Source organism: Cannabis sativa, chromosome 4 (assembly GCF_029168945.1).
Source record: "Cannabis sativa cultivar Pink pepper isolate KNU-18-1 chromosome 4, ASM2916894v1, whole genome shotgun sequence".
NCBI lineage: Eukaryota > Viridiplantae > Streptophyta > Magnoliopsida > Rosales > Cannabaceae > Cannabis > Cannabis sativa.
Genome location: NC_083604.1, coordinates 21777866 through 21790123, shown reverse-complemented (window position 1 = coordinate 21790123; position 12258 = coordinate 21777866). Strand labels below are relative to the sequence as shown.

At 35.1% G+C, this 12258-nt stretch overlaps 1 protein-coding gene across 2 annotated transcripts; it reads right to left on the bottom strand.

The window, feature by feature from the left end:
* Positions 1-1301: 1301 nt before the first annotated feature.
* LOC115712662 (protein GFS12) lies at positions 1302-8301 on the bottom strand. 2 transcript variants are annotated; one of them, XM_030640983.2, is made up of 16 exons: positions 7934-8300; positions 7708-7811; positions 5781-7565; positions 5263-5590; positions 4962-5177; positions 4784-4856; positions 4489-4694; positions 4323-4385; positions 3941-4140; positions 3714-3825; positions 3092-3613; positions 2636-2943; positions 2320-2563; positions 2162-2235; positions 1904-2039; positions 1302-1797 (listed from the first exon to the last, which is right to left on the bottom strand). In XM_030640983.2, exons 2-16 carry the CDS (start codon positions 7737-7739, stop codon positions 1648-1650), a joined length of 4449 nt encoding a protein of 1482 aa, XP_030496843.2. In that variant the 5' UTR covers positions 7740-7811; positions 7934-8300; the 3' UTR covers positions 1302-1647. The 2 variants fall into 2 exon arrangements, with proteins under 2 accessions (XP_030496843.2, XP_030496842.2); XM_030640982.2 differs by having other exon boundaries at positions 5781-7811; positions 7934-8301.
* Positions 8302-12258: the final 3957 nt, after the last annotated feature.

Sequence of the window (12258 nt, the reverse complement as noted above, 5' to 3'; positions counted from 1 at the left end):
TAATTTAAGATTCATAAAAAATAAAAACTTAATTGAATTACCATAAAAAATATTAAAGTTTTCTTTATATTTATTTATTTTTTAAAAAAATAAAACAAATGAAACTACAGTGATGGCCGGAGTTGTCACTCGTGCTAGAAAAGTCACCGGAGTTTACTGCCGACACTTGAAAAATCGTTGGAGTAGCTGTCGGTGACGGGGAATTCGCCGGAGTTGTCGCTGGCGCCGAAAACATCGTCGGAATTAGTATTTTCAGGAAAAATCACCAAGAAACTAATTTCTTGGTGAAGAAATCGGTTTCTTGATGATTTTTCTAGTAATTTTACTGGCGACAATGCCAATTCCGACGACTATTCCGGAGTTTTCTGTTGGTGCCAGAAAAGTCACCGAAGTAGCTGTCGGTGTCGGAAAAGTCATCAAAATTGGTATTGTCGTCAGAAAATCACCAAGAAACTGGGTTTTTATCAAGAAACCAGTTTCTTGGTCATTTTTCTGGAGACTATGCCAATTCCGATGACTTTTTTGAAGTTTACTGTCGGTGCCGGAAAAGTCGTCGGAGTAGCTGCCAGTGTCAAAAAAGTCGTCAGAATCGGTATTGTCACCGATAAAATTACTAAGAAAGTGGTTTCTTCATCAAGAAACCGGTTTCTTCATCATCAAGAAACCAGTTTCTTGGTGATTTTTTCAGTGATTTTTTTGGCGACAATGCCAATTTTGACGAATTTTTCGGTGTCGGCAGCAACTCCGACGACTTTTTCGGCTCCGACCGCTACTCCGGTGATTTTTCCTGCACCGGCAGCAAACTCCGGCGTCTTTTCCGACATCAGTGAAATAAAACAACCTAAACAAACAAAAGCATTAAATATAGGATTTGAAAACCTAATTTATATACATATGGCATATTAAATATCATACAAAGACCTAAAAATAAAAAAAATACCATATAAATTGGTCAAACTTAAATGTGTCATATTTATCATAAGAACTCTTAAAATCTCATAGTAAGTGTAATTTCCTCTATAATATTTACAAAGGTTTAGGTTGGAAATCTCAACCTCAAACCTGGTCCTGGGCCTGACCTCGAACTCAAGACCCAAACTCAATTCACAATCCAACCCGACCCCGAACGCATCCCCAGCCCAGGACCTAAATGGTGTTGGAGTTGGGATAAATTTATGATGAAGATAATATAATTTTATATACAAGTTAATACCAAATATAATATTGTAGTAAATAATATTGATACAATATAATTCAATCCAAACACAATACTGTATAACATAATACAATACGATAGGATGTAACAAATGAGTCATTAGATTATACTTCTATTTGTTTCACTTGTGATTAATGAAAAAAGAAAAACATATCAATTTAGCAATCGATATAACGTCTCAATCCTTGCCCTTTCAATTCAATACATTATTTGTGTGTGAAAGTATATCAGGGCAATCAATCAGAGTTATCTCAATTTACAAGGGTTTAAAATATCCAATAATTTAAAAATAGTTTTCAAGACATAAAAGAACCCCAAGGCCATTCTTTTTTGGCGATACTGTACATTAATTACAAAATTTACTAAAGTGGTAACACAAAACCCTCAACTGCATTTGGTGAAAGCATTTGAGCAGAGAATAACAAGTCCCACTAACAACATATTCTTAGGTATCCATCTTCGGCTCCAACAACAAACAGTCGAGAGAAAGGTAATATACTAATACTGGATAACATGGATATATTTTTTGTTCCTTGTTCTGCCATGTACAGATTTTGAGGTATAATTCGATATCTTCCATCCTGTCATGTCCAAAATACAAACTCATCATCAACGACCAAAGCATGTTGCTCAATCATACAAAATAGAAGGGAGCTTAACATAAGCAAATATAACAATATTACGTACTTCATCTGCAGATTTCGACAAAGAAGAAAGCCCGATCTTGTTTCTTGATATCGAAATGATGTCTTGGCCCCACACCGAAAAGCTAGATATACCATCCGTATGACCTCTGAAAATTGTAGGCTGAGATCCATAATTTCTGCACAGAAAAGTCATGGCTTGTGTTATGCATCCAGCAAAGACCAGCAAGCAGTACACACAATGTTGTTAAGTACTTAATAACTAAACCATCAGCCTAGATAACATGTTTTTTGCATTTACCTTCTCAAGTCCCATATTTTTAAAGTCCTATCAAGAGAGCTGGTGACGAGCAAATGGTCCTCTGGTGCAGCTACCTGCACATATAAAGGGGCTGAATATTTTAGTTTGGAGCAGGAAATCCATTTAGATAAGTTTCTCTTTGGTTATGTTAGACATACTTTTGTCACATATCCGTCATGAGCTTTCCAAGAGGCAATAACATTTCCACTCCTTGCATCAAATAACCTACAATGACCTGAACTTAGTCCTGTAGCAATCCAGGATGGTGAAGGAGAAGCTCCATCCATTCTCATTTTGTCTGATCCACATGAACATATTGAAGAGACAAGAGAAGAAAATCCAGACTCCAAATATTCTCCCCTCCAAAGATGAAGCTTTAGACCACGGGCTACATCTATGAACCTGCAAGGCAAAAGTTAATACTTAAATATTGATTGGTGCAGAACTTTTTCTCAATCTAGAATATTCATTTACCTTAGAGAACCATTTCCTGTGCCAACAATAAGCTTATCATCAAATTCTATTTGATGCATACAAGTATACAGGGAACCATCAAATGCATTAGTCAGCAGTCCACCAGATAATGTGCTGGAATTCAGCATATTGGCCTGCTCAGGGTTGATCTTCGAGAAAGAGGATATATGACTAGGATGGTGCGTAGAATCCGAAGATTCCGCAAATAAATATATAAGTTTTCCAGTACAGCTATTCCAAACATGTATAGTTCCATCACAAGATGCCACTCTTCCCGTAGATGACAGGATACAAATGTCATTCACAACCTGAAAGATGAAAAAGTCATTTAAGTTTTCTTCAATGTGCCACAAATAAATCCTGAGTGAGGAGAATCCAGGTCTGTTGACTGTGATTATTGCAGATATACATTATAGAAAGTTAATTGTAACTTCAATAAAAAAAAGAAGAAGCAACCTCCTCGTGACCGTAATAACTGGACAATGAATTAACTCTTGTCAATTCCCATTTCTGAACTGTTCCTTTAAACCCTGCACCAATTCCAGCAGTAAACACCATAGACTCATCTCGACAGACAGCTAAAGATCTTATGGCCCCTTGATGTGCTCGCGTAGAGTATATGACTGATGCTCTGATCTTCCATGGATGATCATCTTTGAGACCTCCAACACGACCAAGGAAATCAGGTCCATCCCAGCTAGCAGCTGCTTTAGGGAACCAAAACCAGGGTTCAAATGTATCAAAGTTTGAAGATGCTTCATGCATATTAACAGGATTCTTTGATATAACTTCAGAAATCCTTCTTTGAGGCATTGAGCTTTTGGTGCTTCTACTCCCCTGTGACTGTGGAATTGACCACCCAACCCCATTAAGCAACAGTTTAGCAGGATGGTATTCAGGAGTTGAACCCTTTCTGAACACAGGCCTCCTAGATATAGATTCAGAACCACTTCTTGTCAATTCTCCTGTATATTCCCACTGAATCATGACAGGCTCAGAATCAACTTTAGGTGTTTTATTCATGCACATGTGTGTGCAAGTAAATGGGAAAAAAAAAATAATAGAGAACAAAGTGTACCTTCCAACTGTGGTATCGCAGAAGATACTGCTCTAGAAGCAACCAAGTTGTACAGCATTGACGAAGTTTCTCTATCCCTAAAAGTGATGCTAAAGAAGGATACAGAAGCAACCTGCCAATGTCCTAGAAAATTTAAAATACATTAAAGGAAGACAAGAATTTATGAGAAATTCAAGAAACCTTAAGATAACCTAGACAGTTAAGGTGGTAAGATTACAAGCACTCACACAAGGTCCATCCGGCTGTCAATCTGAGCCTCACCCTCAATTTTCTGTTTAGAAAGCTTAAAGTTTCTGGCTAAAGAAGATATAGTCTCCTGTGAGAAAGCAAGCTCATCAAATAGTTCTTTGAGCTGTGGCAAGATATGCAAAGCTGTCAATTCTGGTCCAATTTGCTGACAAATTGATACCAGAGTCGTCGCGGCAACCTAATCAGCAGAAACATCCTTAGATTGCTGAGCGTATACTAGAGAACGGGTGCAATTTCAGATGCACATGTTAGGTAATTTCAAGAAAGACTAGATATGGAAATCCAAATCAGTTCAAATCTGAAAATGGAGATGAAAAAGTGTAACCCATCACAAAAAACCAGTACAAAAATTTGACATACCTGAAGTACTCCAATCTCCAACCCATTCTGCATAAGAATCAAAATATGCAAGCAACTTTGATCCTGCAATATCATATATTCACGGGATATTCTCTATTACTCTTGCAAATGTTGCCTTATCAGTTTACATAGACATACTGTATTTAGAAAAGAATAAGACACGTACTTCAATCAGCTCCTTTGTAACCACCTCCTTTGGCAAGAATACAACCAGGCCAGTGATTGTCATCAAACAATCAATAAGAGCCAAAGCGCTCCAGCTCTGCACAGGTTCTGGTTTTTCCATATTCGAAATGCTAATGGAGGAATGAACAACAAGTTTTAGCAGTGGCAGCATCTGTCTGACGATGAAGGTCTCCCCTAAGAGACTCCCTGTAATGTGAAAGCATAAAAGCAATTTAAAAGCAGAAGACGGTAATTCCGGGTAGGCACTAGAGCATGAAAAAACTAACAAATAATACCAATTCTAACAAGCACATCAATTCCATCACTACAGAGTCCTTTCCCAAAGCAGTGAATCAGAGGCAAGATCGTCTGGGTTGAACTAAATGGTTAGTATCCCAGTAAGAAAACTACTTAATATACAAACAGATGTGTAGATCGCAATTTGTCAACATTTAAAATGTGCAGTAATACAACCTGACGAACAGTAATAGGTACACCAAGCTCTTCACTAGAACCAATTAGCAGTACAGCAGCAGCAGCTGCCGAACTCTTATGAGCAGCTCCATGCAAATTTGATATAACCAAAGGATGTATCATATCTAGATAAGTTTGTCTGCCAACCTGATTCCATATCTCACGCATTAAAGAGTTCTGTAGAAGTGAAACCTTTAGGTGTGAATAACCTGCAGTCTGAAATGAATGTCTATATAAGCAAAATAAGCCAGCAAGCAAAAAGCACACCAAAGTAAATGTTACAAGAAAGTCAACTACAAGCCTGTAATATCTTCTGGATAGCAGGCAAAATTATTTTCTTCACTGATATAGGTTTCAAGCATTTTATTAATTCCTTTAGAAGTGAATAAGCCCATTCCGCTTCTACATCTGATAAAGGAGCCACTACAAGTGATAGGCAATTACGAGCAGCAAATTCAGCTGCTAGTGGTCCCATTGCCTTCAGGGCACCTTGCTTAGCAAAAGTTGCAGCATACTGTAGACAAGATCCATGTTTAGCTAGAAGTTGGAGCGGAGCAAGAAATAAGTAAGAGGTCTTGATTGTTGCAGAAAAAAATGGTGATTCCAAAAGACATTTGGCTGACGGCCGCCTACATAATATTGAAATATGAAAGAAAATAACTTGAGCTGATAAGAAACAAAAAAGTGAATATCTCCACCTTTATATTTACTAATAAAGTTATTGTTAAATGTTCTAAATAAAATAGGGAAGTATATTACATATACAGTCAGTAAGATAATTTAATAGCAACGAAATTTTGAAAGATAAATAAGTAATACCTTGTCCAGTCTTTCTCAATGCACGCTTGAACAAGTACTCTAACGTGAGGAGGAAGTTCAAACATTAATCTAGGTAAGACACTACTTTCAGTGTACATGGCCATTGAAGCTGAATCAAAGAGTGGTTTTCCCAAGTGAAGTTCTGCTAATATACAACCAATAGAAAATATGTCTTTCGCAATTTCTACAGATGAACTCGTGGAACAAAATGATTTCTGCCCCCAAAGCAGCAACTCTTGATAGCTCACAGAATATACATCTCCTACCTCAAGATACTCAAGAAGAGAATTTGTATCAATAGAAAATGGGAATCCACGGTGTTTCCCAGAATTTGATTGCTGGTATGTATGCTTCTTAAAATCATCATTTGGAGGATGTTCAACAGAAGAAACATTCTTATCATAATATTTTGAATGGGTCCCATAGAGAGCACTCAAATTCGTAGCATGTTCTACAAATGTAGATGCTTCTTCCAATTCTTGTAAAGAATCCACTTCAGAGAGTAAAGAAGTCTCACTCCTAGATTCATTTACACCACACTGATGTATAGATTCATTTGACTTCCTCACAGAAACCTGACGCATAGGATGTGGTCGTGTAAAGAGTTGACGGCGCCCCACTGATCTTGGCAGCATGGGCTCTGATGAAGGAAGCATTACATTCTTTGCAGCAACAGCTGCTTGGCCAGACATTTTGTAACCAAACATAATATCAATCCATTGATGTAGTTGGCGTGAGACCCGATCACTTTCTAAAGCATCACGATGCAATTTAATAAACTCTTCTGCGCTATCTGCCCAAGAGGGGACAGCCAAATCTGTCATCCCAGCATGTAGGGAACAGAATATTTGGGGATCACAGTAAAACTCAGGAATGCACTCATCGGGCGTCCATTGGTAGAGTCTTTGCATCGTAGAAGGATATTCATTAGGCTCGTAAACAGAGCGAACGGCCATACGCAGAACACTTAAAGGCAACCTCCTTGCTTTGTAACTACAAACAGCCAATTCAGAAAGACACTCATCAGATACATGATGAGGGATCTCAGAGGTTGAATAGGTGAAATCCAATTGTTCGTCGCCTTTAGCCAAACGCCACTTACTCTTGCTCAAGTCACGCCACCCAGCATCAGAATTCTCATCTGGTTTCGTGTTGAAATCTATTACCCATGGCATCACTGTATGAAACGAGTAATCACCCCACCTTCTCCCAGCTAATCTATTCAACACAAGTAGATACTCAAAATTACTCATCTCTCCCCTCCACCACAACTTGAAATCACGTTGCCAGTCAACAGAAGGGAAAAGCTTCAAGTCAGCATAAAGAGATTGAGAAGGACAGTCCTCTACACAGCATCCCAACTTTTCTGTGGATGCATCATCTTTTGAGCTTGACTTGAATCCTGACCAGCCAGGCTCATCACATACGCGCAACCATGCCCAGCATGATTCAGTCAACATTACACTAGATGGGGTCATATTACCATGGGTTACCCCTAAACCATGGACGTAAGCCAAAGCTGAGAGCAGCTGATAAATGAGAAAGTTGATATGCCACTCAGAGTTCAAAGCATTGGGGCTGTAATGGAGGATGTTCTCCAGGGAAAAGGGAGTTTTGGGAACAATTAAATTAACATAACCATGACATTTCACCATTGCAACGACAGGAGCTATGTTTGGATGTCTCAAAGAACCAGGAAAGTCAGTGTACTCGAAAGAGGGCACCCCTAATAAAGCTAGCAAATTGAGACTATCTCGACCCGAAGCTTTCCCTTCAAGAAAAAGACTAAGAGAAGACAAAATATGATCTTCAAGGTAAAGATATGAGTTTTTGGAAAGAAGATCGTCAAAAATAGAGCCAGAGGTATAGCTAGTAACATGAGCAAGAGGGGCCAATGCCGTGATTATCCTTGCACAAGAGAACTTACCCGAATGAGCACATGAACCACTCCGCAGCCATGTGATCTCATTGGCGACCTCAGCTTCACTTTCCTTATCAAAATCTTCTTGCTGGTTTTGTATATAGCCAGCTCTGCAAAAATAAAAAAAATAAAAAAAATAAAAAAAATAAAAAAAATAAAAAAAAAAGAACAGGCAAAAGTAAATAAATTTGGAAATTGCGCCGGTACACAGCAGAGACGACGGAATACATACACGTAATCAACAAAGCAATGGGTATTGAGATATGTGAGAAGGAAGCGATTCATGGGGGGTGAAATTGAGTCATCGGATGCCTGAACGACGGCGGTTGAGGCGACGGGGAAGGCGGAATCGGAAAGAGCATAGCAGAAAACAAGTCGATCAGAGGAATCCAAGTGAATTTGACGTCGAAGGCAGTCCAAGCACAATGGCTCCCCCTCCGCCATTTTCCGAGTGATCTTGGTCAATTTTGGGTCCACCATTACCATTCTTCTCGGTGCAACGCAAGCTCCATGGATGCTTCCACCGTTTCAAGGCTGGCTTGAAAGTTACAGCTTTGCTGGACTGAGTTTGGACCGTTTGGTACGAAGTAGCACTGTCAGTTGTTAGAGTTGAAATGGGCCAAGTAACATGGGTTATGACCCACGAAGTAGCACTGTGAGTTGTTAGAGTTGGAATGGGCCAAGTAACATGGGTTATGGCCCAAATTCTGTATTATTAATAGATAGAAAAGAGGAAATTACACTCTATACCCTTTTTATAGGGAAATTTACAAAAATACTATTTTTTTACCAAATGTTTTTAAAAATACTGAGATACGGTAAACTTTACATTTTTACTGTCCAAGCCCATTTTTATTTCTTTTATACTGCCCAGGCCCAATATATTTACTTTTATACTGTAAACAGTAACAAAACACAAACGGCACCTCTCCTTCGTGGTTGGGGACGGACAAATCAACACCGAAATCATAAAAATACCAAGAAAAAATCATAAAATTTGGCAAAGAGAAAAAATTACTGAATTAACAACAAATTATTGTTTTGTAGTGTTGTTTTACTGTTGTTTTAATATGAAAAAAATGTCACGTAAATGAAATATTGTGAAAAATGACAAGACATGGAATCTATACCAGTTCTCATAAGGAGCAATGGACAATGGGAAAAAGAACATAATTATTTCAAGAGAATGTGACAATGCTCGAAAACAACACAACAATACTTGAAAATAACACACTAACAACAGAATCATACACATTGGAACACCAATTAGAAGAAGGTGGAGAGTCAAAACAAGAGAATTTGAAAACGACAAATTTGACATAGTTGACTATGCGAAGCTGGTTGCTAAAAAATGGTAGAAAAATTTGAAAACAACAGTAAAAAACTAGATCCAGAAATCGACATCAATAACGCGAAGCTAATAACAAACAAACATCAACCAGAAGTTGAAAAAGGTCAGGCATGCAAAGACAAGGAAACACTGAAGAAAGTTTACAGCTCCTACGCAATCAAAAACAACTTCGAATACAGTTTTTGAAAACATATTTAATTGGGTTTCAGTAAGAAGTTTTTTAATATCTTCAATAACAGAGTAATAACCACAGTTTATAACTCTGGAATGGTAGTATTCCGATTGGATGTACTTGGATTTTCAATCCTATAAAAAATATAAGAAAACACTATTAAAACAACAACAAAAAAAAATAAAGAACATAAAAACAAGCATAAAAAAAACTCTGGAATGGTAGTATTCCGATCGGGTGTACTTGGATTCCCAATCCTATAAAAAAAACATAAGAAAACACTACTAAAACAAAACTAAAACAACACAAAAAAATAAAGAATATAAAAAACAAGCATAAAAAAACAATAACAAAATAAGCCATAAGAGCCATCAAAAGATACAATACCATCACTCACAAAACCATAGCTAACTATAACCCAAAAAAAAAACATAATTATTAAAAACAACAAAAATCCAATATAATTTATGTCGTTTTAGAAAAAATAAATAAAGAAAAAAAGAGATTTTTTTACTTAGAAAGTTTGAGTTGTCTGCTGTTCTTCTTCTTCCTCTGTATTGTTCTTCTTGAAGATATTCTCACTGAGATATGCTCTCTTCACCAAAAGAGCCTCCACACTCCTTCATCATCGTTTCAAGTTTTTTCTCTCAGCACACATGCAAAAAATTTCTCTCTATATATATCTTACTTTTCTCTCTCAAAACTCAAGTAAAAAAATGAAGAAAGGAATGAGCTTTGTAAGTTTTTGAAACAGTGAAGAATGGAGAGAAGGGTTTTATGTAAAGTTCTTGGTTGATGGTCTTTATCTTGACACCAATCTCAAGAATTTTTCTATAGACATCAACCCACAAAAAGAGATAGAGAGAGAAACAAAATACATATATAAGCTTGGGAATGGGGATCACGTGGGTGGGTTGTCTTCAATTTCAAATTTAAGTAAAAATAAAGTTGTCAAATCATCACTTTTTAAAGCACTATTTTTTAAAAAAATGAAGAGGCTAAACCCTATGAAGACACCTATAAGTCACATAATATATAAAAACCTATAACTAATGGCCATATTTGAACTAAGGCAGTATACTGCCGAATTAAAAAAAAACAGTAAAAAAATTATATTCAGCGTGCCACAGTATAATTGAAAGAAAATTGGAAAAGTTAGTAAAGCATGTAAATTTTCCCTTTTTTATATCGTCCCCTTTTATTGTTACCTTCTTTTTTAAAATCTATCATTTTTACCTCTTTTTTAAACATTGTACTAATTTTGCCCCTGTCACTTCAAGATACTCTCGATGTACTCTCTTATGTCAGGGTATTTTGGGTACAATACATATAAAAAGAGGTATGTTTCAATTAAATATAAAATTAGAGGTAAATTTGATTAATTGATTAGTAAAGTGGTATTTTTCAACTTACCCCTATTAGTAGTGGAACTTACGTCTAGGGTTTTTGAAATGTTTTACTATAAATATGGCAAATTTATGTTTTGCCACTTCTTATAGCAAGAAATTTACATGGTATACTAACTTTTGTTATTTTTTTTTTACAAAAATACTGTCAGACAGTATTTTTTACTTTTTTACTGTATTTTTTTATAAGTTTCATACTGCAGTATACTGTGTTAAGTTTTCACTATTGTTCTATTGGTGTTTTTTAGTTGTTTTACTGTTGTTTTGAGTTGTTCTGTTTTGTGTTTTACTGGTATTTTATAAAAACACAGTATTTTGAAAAAAATTCCGTGTGAGAGTATTTTTGTAAAAGTTAACCCAAATTTTAGTATTTTTGTAAGTTTCTCTTTATGTTTGGGGTAAATTGAAAAAATACCTTTTTCTTTTATGAATTAACCAAATCTATCTCTAATTTATATTTAATTGAAACATACTTATTTTTTATATGTGTTGTACTCAAAATACTCTCACATAAGGGAGTCACATGGAGTATAGATTGAAGTGACATGGGTAAAATTGGTAAAGTGTTTAAAAAAAAAAGGTAAAAATAATAAACTTTAAAAAAGAGGGTGAAAATCAAAGAGGACAATATAAAAAGGGTATAGAGTCTAATTTCCTCTTTATCTTTTGCCACTTTTTATAGCTTTTTTTTTTTATTTATTTTTTTAATTTCGATATGTTTTATGGGTTTTTAAAGCCCATGTCTTTGTAATGTATTTTTAAAAGAGAAATTTACGTGGAACAAAATTTTGAAATTAATTCCACAATTACCACTGTCCATTTTATTCAGGTAATATACCGTTGCATTTTAAATATTTTAGAATAGGGGTATACACTGCTTATCTTTGATGTTTATAATACTACTATCTACAATTTAATTTTAATTCACTTTGTCTCATTTTCCTTTTCTTTCCTTTTTGCTTTTTGCTCCTTTTTTTTATTAAATAATAAACATACAAATATTCATGGTATTTTATGTCAATATATATATATACTAGAAAAAAACTGCGTGCAAGACACGGATACTTAATTTTATATTAGGTGCTATATAATTTAATTATAAATAATATAAGAAATAATTATATATAATTTAATTTATTATTATGGTTTAATTTAATTTTCTTAATAAAAAATGATTAAGATAATAAAAAGTAATATAATTATTTTGTGAAGTTATTTTTCAATACATGTAAATAATTAATTCTTAGATGAAGAATATTCTATCATTCTTTATTAAAAAAAATGTATCTTCTAATGCATATAATATGTTGTTTGCCAAGTAATAAAATGTTTACTCTAGTGTAGTAATGTCTTAAATGTTCTCTCTAAAAAGAAACACACAGTATTTCATAGTTTGTGCATATAGATATACGTATATATAAATATATATTTCTATCAAAAAGAAATATATATTTCTATCAAAAAGAAATATATATATATTTAATGAAACGTATTGTAAAAGATACCTAGGTTGATGTTACGTGCAATGCACGTATAATTAGTTGTTTTTGATTATGTTCAATTAGGTTATGTTAAGTGCAATACGTGTATGTTTAATTTTTTTTTAATTAGGTTATGTTTTTTTTATT

Excerpts from the sequence above, each read along its gene's own strand:
- LOC115712662 (XM_030640982.2), bottom strand. The coding sequence starts at position 8,187 with ATGGTAATGGTGGACCCAAAATTGACCAAGATCACTCGGAAAATGGCG. Across the intron at positions 3,614-3,713 it reads TGCGATACCACAGTTGGAAG|TGGGAATATACAGGAGAATT; the intron begins GTACACTTTGTT and ends GTCATGATTCAG. Across the intron at positions 1,798-1,903 it reads TGTCGAAATCTGCAGATGAA|GATGGAAGATATCGAATTAT; the intron begins GTACGTAATATT and ends TGGACATGACAG.